This window comes from Varroa jacobsoni, unplaced genomic scaffold (assembly GCF_002532875.2).
Source record: "Varroa jacobsoni isolate VJ856 unplaced genomic scaffold, vjacob_1.0 scaffold_1193, whole genome shotgun sequence".
Taxonomy (NCBI): Eukaryota; Metazoa; Arthropoda; class Arachnida; order Mesostigmata; family Varroidae; genus Varroa; species Varroa jacobsoni.
This window is the reverse complement of record NW_019214095.1, coordinates 242,374-261,571: the sequence shown is the minus strand read 5'-3', so window position 1 is coordinate 261,571 and position 19,198 is coordinate 242,374. Positions and strand designations below refer to the sequence as shown.

Sequence of the window (19,198 nt, the reverse complement as noted above, 5' to 3'; positions counted from 1 at the left end):
CTCGACGTTATGAAGTAACTATCTTTACAAACCTAAAGGGAGGATGTGCGGACGGCAAGCGACGCGATGGGTTCGGTAAACCCAGTGCATAAAGCTACAAACAGTTATTGCAGATATGAATCATTGCCTTGAGATACGTTTGTGAGACATTTTTCTTTCATTCACACGAAGTGCAGTTTTGTGATGACGAAACTTAAATCAATAATCCTTCGTGGCCTTCAATATTCTACGTAGCCTTTGGACAACGAGTCGGAGTACCATACGCGTACAGCTAGAGGAAAGATGATAAATATTGTTCTCCGTGTGATGTTTCTTTTCGACAAAGGAACTAGCTTTCTGGCTGTTTCATGATTTTGCTTTTATATGAACGACATCGAAGAAGGCTATAGGCGTACGCAAGCGTTCAAAACAATTTAGGCATTTTACAGTCAAAGTAATGCCATAGCTATCTCAGTCGTGACCCTCTCCGTAGTTAGAACCAAGTGGTACGTTCGACGCTCTTATATGTGTGAGCTGGTAGTAAATTTCACTAGAGAAATTAGGTAAGCCGCAGTTGTTTTAAAAGAAAACGACGATTGCAAGCCACTAAGTAACAGGATAGTCAGAATAGCCTTTCGGTAAGACCGAATAACTAGCCATCTAGGTGACAGGCAGAAACAGTCCGTTAAGATGCCGCCCAGGGACCTCAATGTCGCGGAAGTCTGCATTTTCATCATCTCTAACAAAACCAACGCAACGTTTCCTTACACGTTTTCGGACTCTGTAACGTTATGCGCTTTAATGATGAAAGACGCAAACTATCCAGTGGACTCTTTGGACGTTTTCTTGCTCTGAATCGCACTGCATTAAGACGCTGTAGTAACGCTTCAATAACTGAGCCCCTCAGAACCATTTAAATTGGCCTTCAATAGAATTAAGAATGTTAAACCGGCGAAATCTCACATTCTTATATATGTATATATATATATAAAATAGAATTATTTTTGTAGCTTCGAAGCGCCGCCAGGCATCCTTGGCCCGTTTGAATTATTTATTCGAATAGAATTTGGCACACTGGCCTGTAGTGAGACAACGGCAAAAGCAATACTTATTTACGTTCTAAGCAATAGATGTCGCGACTAGAGTAGGGTTTATAATGTCGCATATATTTCCCTTTTATCAAACCTGTTATGCGTAGATCACTCGAGAGCTTCGATCTTGAACTTTTAGCAGGGTGACACACATATGTGTGTATATATATATATATAGATTCGATAGTTTGGAAATGTAAATTTAGCTTATTTTTTCAGTTCGAAACGAACCCTTATTCAAGTTTGACACATAGCTGCTGTTCAGCTAGCCGCATATCAATGCGTCAGTGGCTGAACAGGGTTTGCCAAGCATCAAAGGGCACATCAGAATATATCAAATCAGCTACATAATACAGTGACGGTTGTTTCATGGAAAGAATTGTTTTTGGATGAATTATCCTGTAATGCATAAACTGTTTTGCACCATTAACACATATTACTAGTAATAAAATGTACTAGACTTTTATAAAGCATAGCTTATCTCGTTCAAACGTAGACTCCACATGAAGCCAGCTCATTCTTATCCAGTATTTTTCTATACGCCACTTTGTACAACCCGCAAGCCTGCCTGCCTGCCTGCCTACCAGTACAATCCCGCATCCCTCTCAATATTGCAGATAGAAAATCATCGTAAGTTCAACTTGCTGCACTTTAGCAGTACTTCGATAGTACTCTCAAAAAGCACACTGCTACTAACCGGCCAATTCTCGGTCGTGGCCGCGCGTTGGCACACCTTCAGTAGAGGTAGACTGTCCCATTTCGCCCCTTTCTTTCTATAAGGTTCTTAAAGCATGAGCTTCCACAAGAGCCGAAACACCCCTAGTCGCAGCAGCAGTAACAACAGCAAGCAACCGAGTGCCCCCATCTTTAGGCGGTACTGAGTTTTTCTTGTGACCCCCGAGTGCGGTTGGACTGCGCCCTGTCTTCTTCATCGTCCTTTTCCTTCTTCTTCTTCTTCTTCTTGAGTTGCTTTCTTCCTGCTGCTGCCGCAGACTCTGGTGGAGTTGTTCAGCTAGGGCCACTCTCTTTTTTTTACTTTCTCGATTTCCCTTTGTATTATTTTTCTCTTTATTATTCGGTCTTTGCTCTGCTACGTTCGTTGAACCTGTCATCTTTTTTGGGCCTTCCTCCCAAGCGTGCAATGCCGGTTCGTGTTGCTCTGCTGATGGGTGTACATTGAGAAGTGCTGCGTTAGCCCACTTCTTTATTAGATTACGTAAAAGTAACAGCGGAACAGCTGCTCCCAAGCTGCTGGTATGGCACCAATTGCAGGCTATAGTTGCAAGAACCTGTAAGCGTTTTGCCTTTTGTGGGCTGCCTGCTATTGCTAAGCGACTCCTGCTACGACTTATGCTATACAGCCATCAGCACGCGCGGACCGCTAGTTCGATGGGACCGAACTACAACTCTGATAGACATGCTGTAACGTTTCGGTGTACTGCGATTTACTCTGACACGAGATACGCTATCCTTGCTATCACCTCTTGGGAATATTTCCTGTCGGTGGGTCTCCGCGCGACTCCCCAGCGTTGAATTGCTAGGAACTTTCGATAGGACCAACCCATTCCAGCCTGTTTTTTCTCACCCCCCCCCCCCTCTCTCTCTTCTACCGTGTTTGAATAGTTTCGTGCAGTTAACTGTGTAGAACCAACTGGCAAGCTCAAAGCTCCTAGTCGCCAAGTTAGATTCAATTGAGAATTATTTAAGACACGTCTGCACCATGTTACGATAACACAATATACTATAGCAAGATGTACGAATGTTGGCAGACAGCAGGGCAACGTTTACGGGTCTAACGTGGCTTCTTTCGAACTAGCTCCTTTTCTTAGTGGGTATAGTCACCATATTGATTCCAATATCGTGTCAGATGTGCTAGTGTGTACCGTAATTACATATTTCTACTGCTATTATGGCTATTACTGCCTGCTATACGTGGTGATGCAGGCAATGCTTGCTATTAAGCCACCCCACCACACGGAGTTCTTCAGGACTAGTGTTCTTTGCCTGCTACCAGGCGCTTGTCGCACCCTCTCCCTCGTCAGGAGCGCTCCTGCCCTTTCTACTTCAGAGTTGGCGCATGCGCGGCATAGCGTTAGGTGCTCCGATGTGGAGAGTCCGGTTTCCGCGCGATCGGGCGGTTGGTGCTCTGTGCAGCGGACCGCTGTCCTCCTCCCGCTGCCGCCTGCGGATGCCTGTCAATGTCCATCTGTATGTGAGCCGCCTCTGTTAGTGTTGCCTTTGCTGGATCTCTCCGGTGCAAAGTAGGACGGTGAATGGAAGTTGGCGATCGGCGTGTGACAACATCAACGGTGTGTCCTCCTTTCGATCCGCTACACTGTGGGTATTTCCTTCCCGAGAACAATTCGGTGTATGGTTAGAGTGCTATGGGTAGAGTTTATATGCTGCGTGTGCGTCCCAAGCGAGTTTGGCACAGTCGTGAGGAGTCAGTGTGTCGTGTATTGTCTGCTCTGTTTGGTCTGTCAATAGTTCAACGATCTCGCTCGATATTTATGATTGCGTGTTCACGTCGGCATGCAATCGTTAACGGATACAGTCTGTCTCTAAATTGCATCGTTGTAGCGTATGGCGTAAATAAGAGCGTAACTAATACAAAATGCTATTCCTAATCCTCTCGCGATAGAATACACTAACCTACAACAGCCAGATGACCGTCAGGCTGTGAGTGAATGCCGCTCACTTCAAACATGTCTTTCAGGCTTGATAACAACACATTGTGGCGCCGATAGACCGGGCTGAACGTGGTGTCGGAGAACGAGCATCGTGTGCTGGAGCTGCTGCTGCTGCACTCTCAGGGATATTTGAGCCTTTTCCAAATTATTCTAAAAAATAAAATTTTGCGTGTAGAGATACGTGGAGACAGGCGCATCAATCGACGGACAGCAGCTTAGGACAGCAACAGTCATGTCACCCTTGAAGCCCTAGCTGTAGATCCTGAAGCGATATCAGTGCTTTCGAATCGGTATTATGAGGTGGAACGACATAGTGTACGGGTCATAGTCGCGGCTGGGAGCTATCGCTTTCAGCGTACATTGCCATTCTTGTAAGTGTGTAAATCCGACAGTTATCGAAGGGAGATAAATACTCATAGTGCGCAAACCTTCGCTTTGGCTACTCCCCCTGTCGAAGTGCTTCATCGTGGGGTTCGTTTATCTTCTCAGTGTTGATGTGTGAGTGGGCTTGTATGTAAATCTGTGAAAGAGAAGTGACTTTTTGCGTAAGTTTATCGCCGGCACTAGCAGTAAAAGCACAGCCCTTATCATCAAAGGGCCACCAGTGGTATCCCAAGTTTCACAGTTGCGTGCTAGATAAACAACAATTTAAGGAACTAATAATCATAGCAACAACAAACCAATGGTGCTATCATAGCGACGTACGGAGCTGTGCTGTTGAGTGCCGAGTGCGGAAAATATGTGGAAGTCGAAGAGATTTCTGTCTTGTTCCGTCTGCTTCCACCGCTGCTCCACGGTTTCCAGGGCCTAGAGGCCTATGAGCCAAGCCCCTGTTTCGTGGACGAATGGTGGCCCAACATCATCCGCGGTCAGTGGATACAGCAACGGACTTTTGTTGCCGATAGTCCCTCTGGAGGAGGACCATTCCAGGGGCCAACCATGCTGTACATGGTGATCCTTTCGTACGTCGCTTTTACATACCATACGGTTAAAGGTAAGTCATATATTATAGCGGGTATACCACAGGCGAAGGAAGGCACGTCCGGAACGTCAATTAATCAGAAATCTGGCATTTCACTTTAATTGAAAACCAGTTAAATGGATGGCATCTTTCCACACTGTGCTACACGACTTGATGACTAATCTGATGTGATGGTGATTGACTTGTGAATATAAGTGTAGCATAAATCCAGGTAATGAATCTCGAAATTTAAACTACCGCGGTAAAGGGTTCTGGCGTCGGCGATAATGCGACGAACGGAAAGATCAAAAGTACGCATATTCCAAACAACAATGCTTAGGTTATGATCAATATGCTGTGTTCATTATGTTTGGATTAACTTAACTTAAGCTATCATAGGCAAGAACGGCCCTGGGTACAGATCTACAGGAGGGTAAAGGGTCACCAGTTTCTATCTGATGTTTTTGCTTAAACTATCACCAGCACGTCCAAATATTTATCACGTGTTAACGCATGAATTTCTACATCATTGGATTGCTGCATGATGAGGGATTACAATCTTTTTGTTCTCTAATCGAAGTGCTCTCTGTCAGTTTCGATGCACCATGAAGCGCCCATCATTGGCTGGCTTTCAGATCAACGTGGATCAATAATAGAGACAACGTCACATAGAATGAGACGCGTTCACCTCTTTGTGTAGATTTTCGAACGAGGACGACTTTACAGATTACGGTGTATTCACCAAAAACCACTGCGACAAAACACTATACACATACAGTCGAACTGAGTGTTAGGGGGGCATTTCAAAAAGTGAAACACGGTAAACGGGAGCGTCGAAGCAAATGCAGAAACAGTAGCAGCGGCCACTTTGCCGGTGGTAGCAATAATCGTTGGATTTGGTTGATTAACCGAACTGCTGATTAGCCCGCTTACGTTTTCCTGTCTGTGGAATAGACCCCCTGGGGGGTTGTCTTCGCCATCACCAGGCAGACTGCACTTTATACCTAAATGTATTAGAACAGGGACCAATAATTCTCGGAAATCGATACATTTTTTTGTTTCGACTACGATGGAGAATCGGTTAAACAGACAATCGTCACTCGCTTTGACATGAATCAGTTTTACGATTGACTCCGCAGAAAACCGGGCTTCCACGAGCCTCACGATGCATTTTGGCACTCCGGGAAAATCATGATATATAACATGCCGCTTGTTTTTACCCCGGTACATTTTGATCTAGAAAATCTGTTAAATTCGTTTCATGAACTCAACAAGGCTCCTATAATCCATATGATCTCAGATGCTTTTAATAGTTCTATGTATTCACTCTGATATTGGGACATTGTGTTGTTGACCTGTATACGTGAAGTTTTAGAGTACTAGCAATAAAGATAAATCAAATTTGAATTTATATTAAGATAATGTTTTTCGTCTATTCGTCGGACGGCTTGTCAATGCTGGCGCTTGAGGTTGCGACATCGGAAATGGCGGCTAAACAAGATCAATGGACAGTGGATAAGGAAAATAGAATGATGGACAGCCCTAGTTGGTGGTCTTGCCAACGTATAGCACGGGCAGTGGCTGTGTTAGCGCGATCCAAGCGAAGATGGGGGCACAGCTGAAAACGAACGAACATGCCGCGAATACAAACACCAGGCATAGCACAGTAACGATGAGGAAACTAAGCCGGTCATAGCAGGATTGGCAGGCCAACGCACACATTACCCCATTTGTTTCTCCTGTACCAACGCGTGCCCCATATTACCTCTTGATTTATCCGCGATAGAGGTGTCAAAATCACATTGCCTTGCCGGCCTTCTCTCGGCTAGCAGCATAGCTGCTGATATGTAAAACGTGAAGGGACCTGCCGACCTAACGTTGCATGGGCGATTCCAAATGACGACGTTTTGTATACATTGGTACCTGGCAGACTCATGCTGCAACAAGCCTCGCGCAACCCGAGAGCAGAGGGAATAGCCCGTAGCAGTGCACGTATAGCCCCTACTTCATAACCAGTTTCGACGCGTTAGCTATGCGAGTTGATCCATTACAGCACTGGTCCACTGTCTAATGAAACTTTTCCCCCAGTTGACGGCCCTTGATGAGTTCATGGCTTATCGGATGGTGTGTACAAGATGTGTCGAGATAAACGTCCTTGAATTTCGGCCTTATTTATCTATCAGCCTGGCTAACCTAATTATACGTTTAAGAACAGTGATTTATCACAACACCACAAATGCACCGTCGAACCCTACTGCTTTACTATGTACCTTATATATATATAGAACAAGACTTTCTTCTCAATTTCGAAGATCCAGTCATAGAAAATGTAGATATCACACGATGTGAACGAAAAAAAAAAATAAGACTAGTGGTTAGGTATCTTCAAGTTCAAAATACTTGTTTTTGATCTTATTCTGTACCTTACTCAGTCCGTTTGTTTGTAATGCTCGTAAGATAGTATGGATAGAGTTCGGTTCATTCTCGCTAATGCACGAACGCCTCTACGACAGCTGCTAGCTTTATTCGAAAAACAGTGTCAACATAAACCACACGAGGCTACCTGGTAGAACAAGGTGAAGTTTAAACAGGCCGCTTGACAAGGCTCTCGCCAGCGGTACTGCACAACAGCGATTATCAGTAAATAAAGGTATCACACGCAGCATCGGTAGCAAAAGAGTAGGAACAGATAGCAAAGCTTTACCTGTTTGCGTTTGGTTGCAATGGCTGCGCAACCCCTTCTATTTGGTGAGGGTCGCATCCGTCTGCCATGTCAACTGCATGCGCGGTCCCTCACCGCCATTCCCGACTACCCTCTTTCGCGCATCCCATACTAGCTTCATGCCTAGTAGTCCTTTCTGGTAACAATCCAGTTGAAAGGGCGTTGGCGTCGTGGCCGGGACTTCAGGCAGAGTCAAGGAGCTTTCCTGCTGCGCGGTGCATAACAACGACAGCCAGCTCACTTCGTTCCCTACGGCCCCAAACCTGCAAGATGTACTACCAAGGCCTTAGCAAGCAGCAATTCCTTTTGCACGTCCAAACCTGCTTCAGCAGCAGCACATTGCTGCAATCTGTTGTCTTGTGGCCTTTTTCATAGCGTTGTAGGAGGAAAAAGTGAAACTTCTGCTAGGACGTGTCGAAAGCTTGCAGAGTTTTTCCACGAATTGTCGTCAGTTTCGTTCTGCCATTTTCTATTTTGTGTTCGCACTGTCCCTTTTACATAGTGAAGGCTTCGTCTTACGACGGAGGAGTACCACCAGTCACCGCCTTCGTTAATCACATCTTTGGCGTCCTCTCTATTCCGCTTTCGATTTGCTACCGCTCGTCTTTTCCTAGCCGTTAGCTCTTCCACACCGTCAGTACTTCTAAGGTCGCAAAGCGTATGGCACCTTTCCAACCTGTCGTGCCTTCGCTGTTTTGTATTCATTTGTTCCCGCCTGTCCTCTGACTTTCGGCTTGGAACTTCGTGCTGGCGCTACTGCTGCTATGGCCGTAACCAGCTTTTGCCGCAACTTAAGTGGGGCTAGCTTTAGAACGTCCCTAATCAGCCCTGATTCACCTCATAAATCCCTTTACTCTGTCCAAGTTTTATCATTTCCATGCCTTCTGAGTTGTCGCCGTGTGGGTACTCTTTCCATTGTCGTGCCTCTGACGCCAGCTCCACAGTCGCTGCTGCTCTGCCATCAGCATAGAGGCTGCGCGCGGCCTTCGTCAAAAGTCGACAGGACATAGAACGGTGTCAAACAGGAACGTCGAGATACACGTCCAATCAGCCTATTTCGGTAGCTGTGCGTTCTGGGAGTGGCCTGTGAACAGGGGAAGAAGGAAGAGATATCCCTCTGTGAACAGAGGAGAGAACGGGGGAGAGAGAGAAAGAGAAAAATGGGCTCGATAAAGCCAGGAGGATAAATTTAGTCTGCAGACGAAAGATGGTTTGCTCCTGCGCTGTATTCCTGTCGCTAGTGGCGCTGGTCTAAGGACTATTCTCCGAAAAGTCGGATGGTTGGTTGGTTGCACGGTAGCGTTCTCTCACGATGACGGCACAGATATCCTGAAAAAGCCGCGACCACGCGGGCGACGGCAGCAGAGTAAGTTTACCTCACCCATTAATCAAGCATCTATTGTGAAAATGTTCCCGACGTTTTCTCAGTGATGGAGCCGTGGAAGCGGGAAAAGGCGGGGATCGAAATAGGGTGGGCGAAAACGGAGCAACGTGCTATGGGTTCTGTGATGCGGGAGTCTTTCCCAGGATCGTCCCTTGGTTTGTTCGTTCTGGAAACCCCTCTGCCACTGGCGCCACACAGAGTCAAGGACAAAAAAGACTGTTCTCCCTAAACCACTAAACCTCGCTCATTCGATCCGCGCTGTTTCTCTTTGCTCCAGTAGCTGCCGTTTCGTCTGTCTGCCTCCTTTAGCACTTAAGCCATTCTCAAATCTTGTGTTTGCCCGCCCTGCTGATTCGCCTTGGTTTGCCATTAGATCCCACATCTGCTGGGGTACACCAGCCCAATCCTGCTAGCCTAGTCAGTACGCGAGCATGGCCTCTAGAAGAGATATTCCTAAATTTATTGTCCATTTGCTTCAGTGGCGTCGACGACAATGACAGCTCGAGCGCTGAAAGCCCGTCCTCTGTCCTTTTTTTCCTGACCACCAAGGCTGCTGCCGCCGCTGTCACCGGTGCTACTTCCAGATCCTTCGCCATCATCACGACCAGTAGGAGTGTCCGGACAACTAAGTGGAAGAACCGCTCTGCCATAAGCTTCTCCCCTCAAACACACTCCACACAAAGTCGTTCGTTCACTAACATTTTGCGGGAAGCAGCCATTTTTCCGAAATCTCGTCAACACGCCCACTTTCAAGCAGCGTCTCGGCGGGTTCTGATTTTTACTCAGAAAATATCGTCGACCAGTGATGACTAGCGTCTACCAGGAACGTTCGTTGTTATTTCATTGCTACCGTGTTCGTTTCATAAGCCTTCTATCTTTGCGTCTCGTGTTCTTTCATGAGTCATCCGTTCTCTGCGGGGTTTGGCTGACGACGCAAACTTACTTGCTGGCATGCTTCCGTAGCTTCTTTCATCCCAGCGCATTCCGTTGCTTTTTCGACGGAGCAAGAAAATTACCGAGAGGAAACCGAAACCAGTACCACAACTCCTTCATTCTTTTTCTTTATGGTTTTCTAACGTTGTCTTCGTCGTCATCATCGTATAGTACCCTTCAGCATAAGCGCAATCGTCACCAACTACCACCGCGATGAACCGCGTCAGAACGATATGGAATAATGGGCTAGCAAGTAAGCGACCCAACGGACAGGCCTGCTCGTGTTCTGTGCGCAGACTACTGAGTTCCACAGTGCAACCAAGCTAAAAGGATTTTTCGAAAGAGAACAGAGGACGACCGTTCGGCTCGAGAGGGCTAAAGGGGCCTTGGAACAGGGGCAACGTGGATGGAAGTCGGGGATGACCAAGCGGAGAGACCGGAAGACTGCAATTGGAGCCTATAGGAGGAGGACATGCAATGGTGGATAGTTAGAGCAGCTTGCAAGAGTGGGTTCGTTGGGACAGGCCGTGCCGTCGGCAAAAAAAGGGGCTACGCAGTAGCCCTCCCTGCTTTGGCAATACTCATAGCAGTCGGCAAGAAACACCCGAACAACGCACTTCTCTGCCAGCCCGACTCGGAATAGCGAGCAGAGCACGTTGACAACTTTTCAATATTCTGATGGATGATGCTGAAGACTTTTTGCTTGGGAAATTCTACCGCCGCTTCGACCACTTCAACTGGTAATATCTTATCGTAACGGGGTCTGACTCTTCTTCATGTAACCACAGGCCTTTTTCTGCCATCGGTAACAACCTCTGAGAACCAAAACAGGGAACTTGTGAACCCCACCTCGGTTTATATGCGCGGTAAGTTTAGAATTGCGGATACTGAATACACTCGGTTGTTGCCTACTCGTCAACATTAAAAGGTAACGTACGCTAGTCAGTCAAACGGGGTACGGTGGTTTAAGTATGTCACGGGGTCGATGACGTCAGAGATATTCATGGCCGGTAGCCCGGTTTCTTCTACTCCAGAAGAAACCCATACGATCATTGCTTCTGTAATCTGCGGCCATTTTAATTTAGACTGTAGTAAATCATTGCCGTAGCGCGTGGGGACGAGATGCGCGTCCTCAAAAAAAGGCTACTTATTGGTCTAACAGTGAAGAGAAAATAGTTTTTTACATTGGATTTCTCACGAATGTGACGTAAACCGCTAGGTCCATTCGCCTTATCTAAGGCCTTCCAGCAGTGGTTTGATTAGGCCAGCACATTGAAAATTATGAACGTAGAATGAGATTAAACTGTACTCAATACTTATGCGAAATATTAAGTCAAATAACTGTCATAAAGTCAACAACAGACGTACATTTACGGCTAAGGTTACATATAATACATCCAGCTCAGCCGTGCCCAGGCGAGTGAAACCGGAGGTGATATAAAGGACCATAATCTATAAGATTTCGTATATAATAAGCTTTATAGTTTAGGCTCTCCGTCATACGCTCTGTTGTGAAAATGAGGCTAAAGAGTCCACTGTTGCACATTGACATTTTGCATTGTGTTCGATATTAAAAATCTCCCTTTGGTCTATACGTGCCGGTTAGAGCTGGGAACCAGCTCACACTTCCGAATGTCCAAAAGAGCTGGGTTTAGTAAACGTAAGCATGTGGGTTTTAGCGGATTAGTTTTTGCGAAGTGTAGAAGCTAATGGACGAGAAAGATTTCGGTAGGTAAAATTACCTGCAAGCTAGGTAAATAGGGTTGTGTATAAGATAGTTAGTAATCGACGTACACCAGAAAAAAAAACTACTATTATTTATATTGACGATTATATTACAAACGATACTCGGAAACATAAGCGTTACTTTTTGGAAAATGCAGTTAAATCTCTTTGGCTTACTGCTTAGCACTGCAGTTCCAAGTAGCAGCCTTGGGGCTTCGTTTTCAAATTTGAGAAAACTCGTTATATTCCTACATATTTTGACAATGGAAAATTGCTCCACACTATTGCAGTGACTTCTTTTGGCACCTAATGAGCAATCGTAGTTTTGGCCTTAGGTTGCGAATTTTAGGGACACGCTGTTGTCTAGGTTCATTTCGTGTTGGTCGTCAGCCAACCGTCTGTTTGTCTGATGGAATGCCTAAGAGCAATATGGGACGTAAAACTCAAAACATAGGAGAAAAGCCAAAGTTATCATTTTCTATTGCATCTAATGTTTGTACTGCATATGCAGTACAAAGTCCCTTCAGACACAAAATTATAAGGTAGTTTTTCAAACGATGTTCATTGCTTCTTTTATAATGCGCTGTAAATACTAATAATTTAGCGCCGGATGTGAGCCTTCAAAACTGAACCAGCAAAATCCAAACGTGGTTTAAGGCGGGGAGGCGGGGAGTCATTCGTAACGACTTGGCGCTTCTAAGCGACGTTCTCGTTAGTTTTTTTCTAATGCGACTCTGACCATTTTATATGTTTCTGCAGCGATAGACCCAATGTGAGGGCTGGGAAGGTCTAAAACTTGACCACCCAAAAACAAGTCATCAATGAGAAGATTTGAGTAAGGTAAACAGAAGACAAAATGCTTACCTTTATACACGTTCAATGTCAGCTAACGTGAAGAAGATACATTCGTAACATCCTCTAAATTACTACTAGCCATTTACAATCTTCATTACCTATGAAGACGTGCAGAAAACTTCCTACTAGTTTTTTGTAAGAAAATATTTCATCATCTGATCATTCACCTGTCCGCTCGAGATCCGTGCTGCGAAGGCTGGCACCAATATATTGGCCATCTATGTCGATTTCATAAGTGACTCTTCACAAAGATTAATTGGTATGGCCAGCAACCTCAAGCCACGCAACGTACCTCAACATCAATCATTCTCTTTGTGTACCACTAATGGCACAGTGTGACATTTGGCGTAAGTCCCTTTCTTTAGTACTATATGCTTATTTGGAAGTGCCCTAAACAAAGGCACAGATTCCAACGTTAGAGTCGACACTGTGAGAATCTCAGAGACGCTGAAAATGGCTGAGACTGGTCCTTTTGATTTCAGACATACACCGTATTTACTTGCCATAAGAGTAGGACTAAGTACGAACGATGTTACCTTCATACAGACGCGATAGCGTTCCTGTCCATTAAGAGTAAGTGCTCAGAGATTGCTGAGATGAAGGGTTATGATAAAAATCGATGAAGTTCCGTTTATAGTAGATAAGTGGCGTTGATTAGAGGTGTACAGTGCTTGATTGCAAAAACAACAGAGTAACTAGAAAATGTATTTAGGATTTGCTCTCTGCTATTACAGGCAAATTTCGTTACTCTAAAGCTTGTGCCTCGTGAAAGAGTTGGTATTCATGTGGAATTGCCTCGACTGCAGATAATGTAGCCATATATTTTATATGAAGTATCCTATACTGATCAGTGACAACGCTGGTATTCTTCAATATGTTTCTCTTCGCTCGGCGTAACGCAGAACTATGTTTGAATACGTATTTTCCCAGAAAATTGGTTGTGGTGGTGTTTTACTTGACACGCGTAAACATATAGAGTGGTCTAATAGTTTAAACTGTCCCTAAGCAAAACATGAAACAAACATTCTATCTTTAGAAGAGAAAAAGAACAACGCACGATTTGTGAATCGCGTGACCTAAATGTCAAAGTTAGGTACACATGGAAGAGGGAAAAGCAACTTGTCCCAATATACGCTATTAGTGATAATGGCTGCGGCAGGCCATCGTCGAGTAATATCGTAGGTGGCAGCGTCCAGATTATCAACGGTTTCTGTTATAGCCGCCAAATCCTGGCCCGAAACAACAAGGCTGTTTAGAAAGGCGCACCGTAGCAGAAGTCAAAGTCTAGCCTGTCATGTCGTTCCAAAAGAGAAAAGCCTTTGCCCCTCGCCGAACACGGCGCCCTCGACATCGAGATCGACCAATGATTTCCTGTACATAACGTATTGCATGGACTACGTAGCAAAGATGTCCTCTTTATGCAGCCTTCTGATACGATTATTTTACCAGAAGTGTACGTGTGATACTGTGGGTCATTCCACAGAAAAATTTCGTAACGGCTACTGATAGCATATGATTGATCTAACGATCACCCATTGTGGAATCCATTGATCTGATGATTGTTTCATGAGAATAACAATAGGTAAAGGTTTTTAGAATTAGTTCTAGCGTAATGGTGCAGATGCAGGTTTCAAATGCGGAAAGCACTACACTTTAGGACTATTTATGCACGGTATAATGGATTTTAGCGTTGGTATTTGTGCATCGTGACATATTCTAAAGTCGTGAATATTTGTCGGCCAAATAAAACGATTGAAATCATAGGTATCAGAAACAACTGAAGATGGCGAAAAGGCAGTAGTCAAATTAAGGCCGGTATCGATAGTCTAACAATATGTCAGGGGCGCTACACAAAATGATCGGGTAAACTCTCCTTGTCTATGCCGGATTACCTGCAGTCTATGCGTTTAATGTTTGCTTCCATAATGAATATACACTATGAGTCTCCGAACTTTTTTCTTATCAATGATTGGAGCATTTCCCTTTGTTTCGTTAATTGGATGTGCGATGATTGTATCGTATAAGGTGCCATAATGTAGGAAATAGAAGCGCGGAGTTTCGATGCTTAAGGACGAAGAGGCTGAATGTACTAGCTATTTTGCCTACAATAGCCTGAGATTATCGTCGTGAATATTAGAGTCAAAGTTAAAAGTATCATTTGATCAATAACTCTGAATTTAAGATTTTGTAATTGGTAAATATATTAATTCGCATCTAAGGTATCGTTATAGCATACAAGCTATGTCAACGATAAATTAAGCAGTTATCTCTTTATAGGGCTAAGGCATTCAGCATGTTGTGGTATAGTTTAAATGCTATTTTTCTTCAAATGAACACAGTCTTTTACTTATAGTTGTAGGTATGAGTGTTTATTCCTTCCAAAAGCTGGAAGCTTTTAGGGCCAATACTTTTTGCTTGTGGCTAGACAACAGGGAATATTCCCTTTGAACACCCCAATGCGGTATTGCGTTTAACCGCTTTAATCTCAAATACGAGGCAAGGATGCCCGAAATTTTGAAAAAGCAGGTCAAAGAGGCGTATCCGGCAACCAGTGAAATTTGCCAACGAAAAGATAAGATTCCATTCACCACACCAGGAAGACCTCTTCAAAATGTTATGCACAATGTCTATTAAACATCTGGCAACAGCTGAAGAAGCTATAGTCGAAGATGTCTAGCGAAAAGCTAGACGGACTGCCGCCTGCCCTAATGAAGAAGTTCGTGTTGTTAGGGTTTTTCGGAAATCGCTCGATTAAGGAAACCTACTAGAAACCTTTAAATCGGTTGTTATGTGTCCGTCCACAGAGAAAGCTTAGCGGCAGACCCTTTAAACTAATAAACGATCGATATCATTAACCTCTCTGCAAATCCTGACAAGTAGCATAACTCAAGTCACATACAAAAACGCCAATGCTCAGAGACTGATGTCAGACGCACTGTTCACATACAGACTACTAGAGGGTCCCAGAGATCGGATACTCAATTCGACCAAGAACTTTATTCAATAGCAAAACTCAATGCTTCGAGGCTACACACTTCGATTTAAAATCTGTTCTCGAACGCGCGACATGCTCGAAGCTGCTGGTCCTTCGTTTGCGATTTAGAGTAAGAGACCTTCTAATAGCCTGGTTTGAAGCCCCTTTCAGCAATAGAATTTTTAAAGTTCATGTAAATGCTCAATGTGAGAATGCTACTATAACGCCTGGATGTCCTTAAGATACTACTCTAGGCCCTTTGATGTATATATTGTATATAAGCCTCCTAGTGTATACTCCGCCGCATTTGCTGCCGGTAAAAATGTACAGACCTGTAAATATTTTGCAAGAGAAATCTATTATGCAGCAAGCTTTAGTAAATGTCTGTGAGTGGAGCGAAAGATTTGACCTAAGTCTCTCAGTCGAGAGGCGCGCTGTTTTGCAATTCGGGTATTAGAATGCAAAATAAGGGTATAGCGTAAATGACGTAAGTGTCTCAAGTCTCAAGATGTAATTAAAGATCACGTCTACTTCTTTATATAAAATATTGTGGTAATGCAGCGAACGCTCTGCTCCTTGCGACACGGCGCTTCGACTGGATTCTACGAACTTTATATTAGGAGATCCTAATTTGTACGTAAAACCAGGTCATAAACATGTAGAACCAATCACCTAGACAAAAATAAGAGTTTCTAGACAAAGTCTTGAAAACATGTAGCAGAAGAGTAGCATAAAAATGCCAACGTAACAAAGATCTAGTTAATATTATACCAATTCTAAATCGTTTTAAGATTACTTATGCAATGAAGTTTACCTGTATGGAATAAGTAGAAAGATTGTTTGTTATAGCCAAGGCTGGAACGAGAGCTGAAAGAAACAACAAACGTCAGCGATCGTTTTCCATTAATGCTTACAGAATGAGCGCTGCGCCCAGGTATCGGTCTGTGAAAGTATACGAGGCGTTTTAATAAGCTATGAATACAAATAATGCTGTAAAATTTCGGCCATTTATGACCATCGAAGGAAATGAGGTCTTCTTTCAAAAATTATTTACGTAGATAGTTTGCCGCCTGTTTTTACTGAAAATCTAAACGGTACTTTTCTGTACATAGAAGTTCTCCTGTAGCTAAGGGAAACAATGGCAAAAAATTCGCATCGAACATCCACAATGACGGCCATACGTTAGCTATTGGCGTCTTCAGTTAGTTCAGATGCGTAACTATATGGCTCGACAACCATCTATTCGAGGATATGAGAAGATGATTTTTCCTTGTTTTTCCTGTTTTGAATTTTTCCTTGATTGTTTTTGCGAATGCGAAAACTTCTAGTGTTAAAAAGAACGAACGCCAAAAAATATAGCATACATTGAAATCAATTGTGACTTTGGACGATAAGACCTCGAAGGTGTGAGGGAACTTATCAGATCCATGAAACGCTATAGATTGTTGAATATCCATTGTTGGATAAGTATTCAACAGGGCGTGATCTATCGAAGACATTAACGCAATACTTGGCTAAATCCATCATAGCTAAATCCGATTAGTGACAAAGACGCCTGAAATTGATTAATCTAGCTTACATAACCATAGACCAAACCACGCTTGTTATTGGGTACAAGCGTATGAGCGTGTTTCACCACCGCGGATGTTGAAAAACCTGGAAATCTCCCAGCGATAAACTTACTCCATTGAATTTTCATAAAACATGCCAAAGATAAACAAAGGAAGAAAACAAACGAGATAAACATAGCTTCACATACTGTTTCGAGTACGTCGTATTATCTGTATCGAAGTGCGGAGCAATAACGAAAATATATTACACGAATCTTCGGCTTTGCTTTTCTACATAGAACAGCAAGCACCTCAGCAGAACACAAGTTCATAGATGTCATTTCCAAAATAGCATAATTATGGCTCGTTGTGATTTACCGTATTCATATATATATATATATATATATATATATATATATGGTGCACGAATGGTGAAGACCAGTGATAACACACTTATTTTCACTATCCTATCATCTCTTCCATTGCTGAGGAAAATAAGTACAACGAGGCTGTACTGAACCTCTTTTTGGTCCTTTTTCTATCCTGCTGTGTTACAGTGTATCAAAAAAGTACCGACAAAACGGCCAGCTTTCCTTGGTTGAAGGCCGATTCGTGGCCGGGCTCGTGGCGCCACATCTATCAGCCCATTTGCTATTCACAAACCTAGAGGTAGGTGACTGTGAGATGAAAGAGCCTTGAATATGACCTTTTTCTAGGCAACTTGTCAAAGCAATGACGGACAAAAACATGGAAATGGCAGAACAGCTTGTGCCGGAGAATTGCTCAATGTTCCTTAGGGAGCTCACAGAACAGTTACACGTCTTACAGAAGTGATATTGAACTACTTTGAAGGATTATTTATAGGGGGAAAAAATCTGTAGGAAGTATTGCGCAAAAAAACCCAACTTTCGACAAGTTTAGACCGCACCAAATCTGTCTAAGGAGAATCTCAACACGATCAAAGGAGAACAGGATTTGTTTCAACGCGTCATTACAAGTGACGAAAGATAGTCGTATAATATAACGTAAGTATAACGTTATGGCAAAAGCATAGCCATCCGAGGATCACTTCCAAAACGAGCTCAGGCTAAACGAAGCGTCAAGATACAAGCCAAGGAACAAGTTTCTTCTTACCAATTTTGTTCGGCTATTGGGAAGTTGGATATTGAGTTTACGCCGAGTAACTTTACTGTTCAAAGTTTCAAGAACAGTGCATACTGTCAGTCATCAAAATAGGTGTAAGCTCTGGGGGAACAAATGACGTGATTCCTCACGGCGATTTTGCGCCGGCTCATATATCGGTTCTTGTATCCCGTGTTCTGCAAAAACTCGGTGCTTATGAGGTTGCAATCCTTGTATTTACCCGATCTAGCCTTCTGAGACTTTTTCTCCAGCTGAAGTTCGCGGAAGCTAGCCGAAGAAACACCTGAAAGAAGTAAGATATAAGACGATCGAGAATATCCAAGACAAGACGAGATCGGAGCTAAGACCTTTTCCTATGTATCGAGTTCAAAAACTGCTTTGAAGGCCTGTATTTCAGCATATACATCAAATTCGGCGGCGGATTTCACTTTGAAGTCTACAGCTGAGATTTTGGATGATTAAGCGGTGTACGGTAAGTACAGACCCAAACTGTCGATATTTTTCCAGAATGTACTCCTGTATTTTTCGGTGAGTCGCTCGCTGCTGTTGTCGTAGCTAGCAATGCTATCGTTGGCTATTTCGTTCAAAGTCCTCTGTTATCTTGCAAGCTGTCACGCGTTGAGGTTACTCCACCGTTCGGCTCTCGCAAGCGTTGTTTTTCGGCTCGTCTTTGCATTTTACAGCTACAACAACGGCGAGAAGGCAAGTAGATCTTCTCGCAATCGCTACTTTGGGTGGCGTAAATGATATGCAGGCATCTCGGCGGTCCCCATAGCAGGGGGAGAAGGAGACGATGAAGTATGTCTATCTGTTTATTTATTCGTCTAGCACCATTTCGGGGATCTATTCTTGATCTAGTTAGAGAAAAACATAGAAGTATCCGAACAGTTTATGCTGCATCGCCGCCTGGCGTACACCTGTCATCGACTGTTTGAGTGTACAGAAATGGTAGATTCTACGTCTACGTCGGGATATCGACATATAGCATAGAGGTTTCGAAATGACCCGGACAGATGAAGTCGTTTTCAGACCTCAAAATTCACTCGATTTGCTACCGTGCGAACGCCTATGGCGGTTAGGTACCACGAACGCGTAGTGCTACACAGGTTAGCACCTTTTTAACCGATCGCTTGTCGGCCAAGTCATTTAAATATGGCGAGAAATCACGTTATTAAAAAGGCACCTTCGAAT

The 19,198-nt window shown here is 43.8% G+C and overlaps 1 protein-coding gene across 1 annotated transcript in view; it reads left to right on the top strand.

The window, feature by feature from the left end:
- The first annotated feature begins 3,204 nt into the window (after window positions 1-3,204).
- LOC111267488 (protein turtle) overlaps window positions 3,205-19,198 on the top strand; it is a 107,768-nt gene continuing 91,774 nt past the window's right edge. Inside the window, exon 1 of the mRNA XM_022845766.2 lies at window positions 3,205-4,754. Within this exon, the coding sequence (XP_022701501.1) occupies window positions 4,700-4,754 (55 nt within the window). The 5' untranslated portion in view covers window positions 3,205-4,699. The remainder of the gene's footprint in view (window positions 4,755-19,198) is intronic.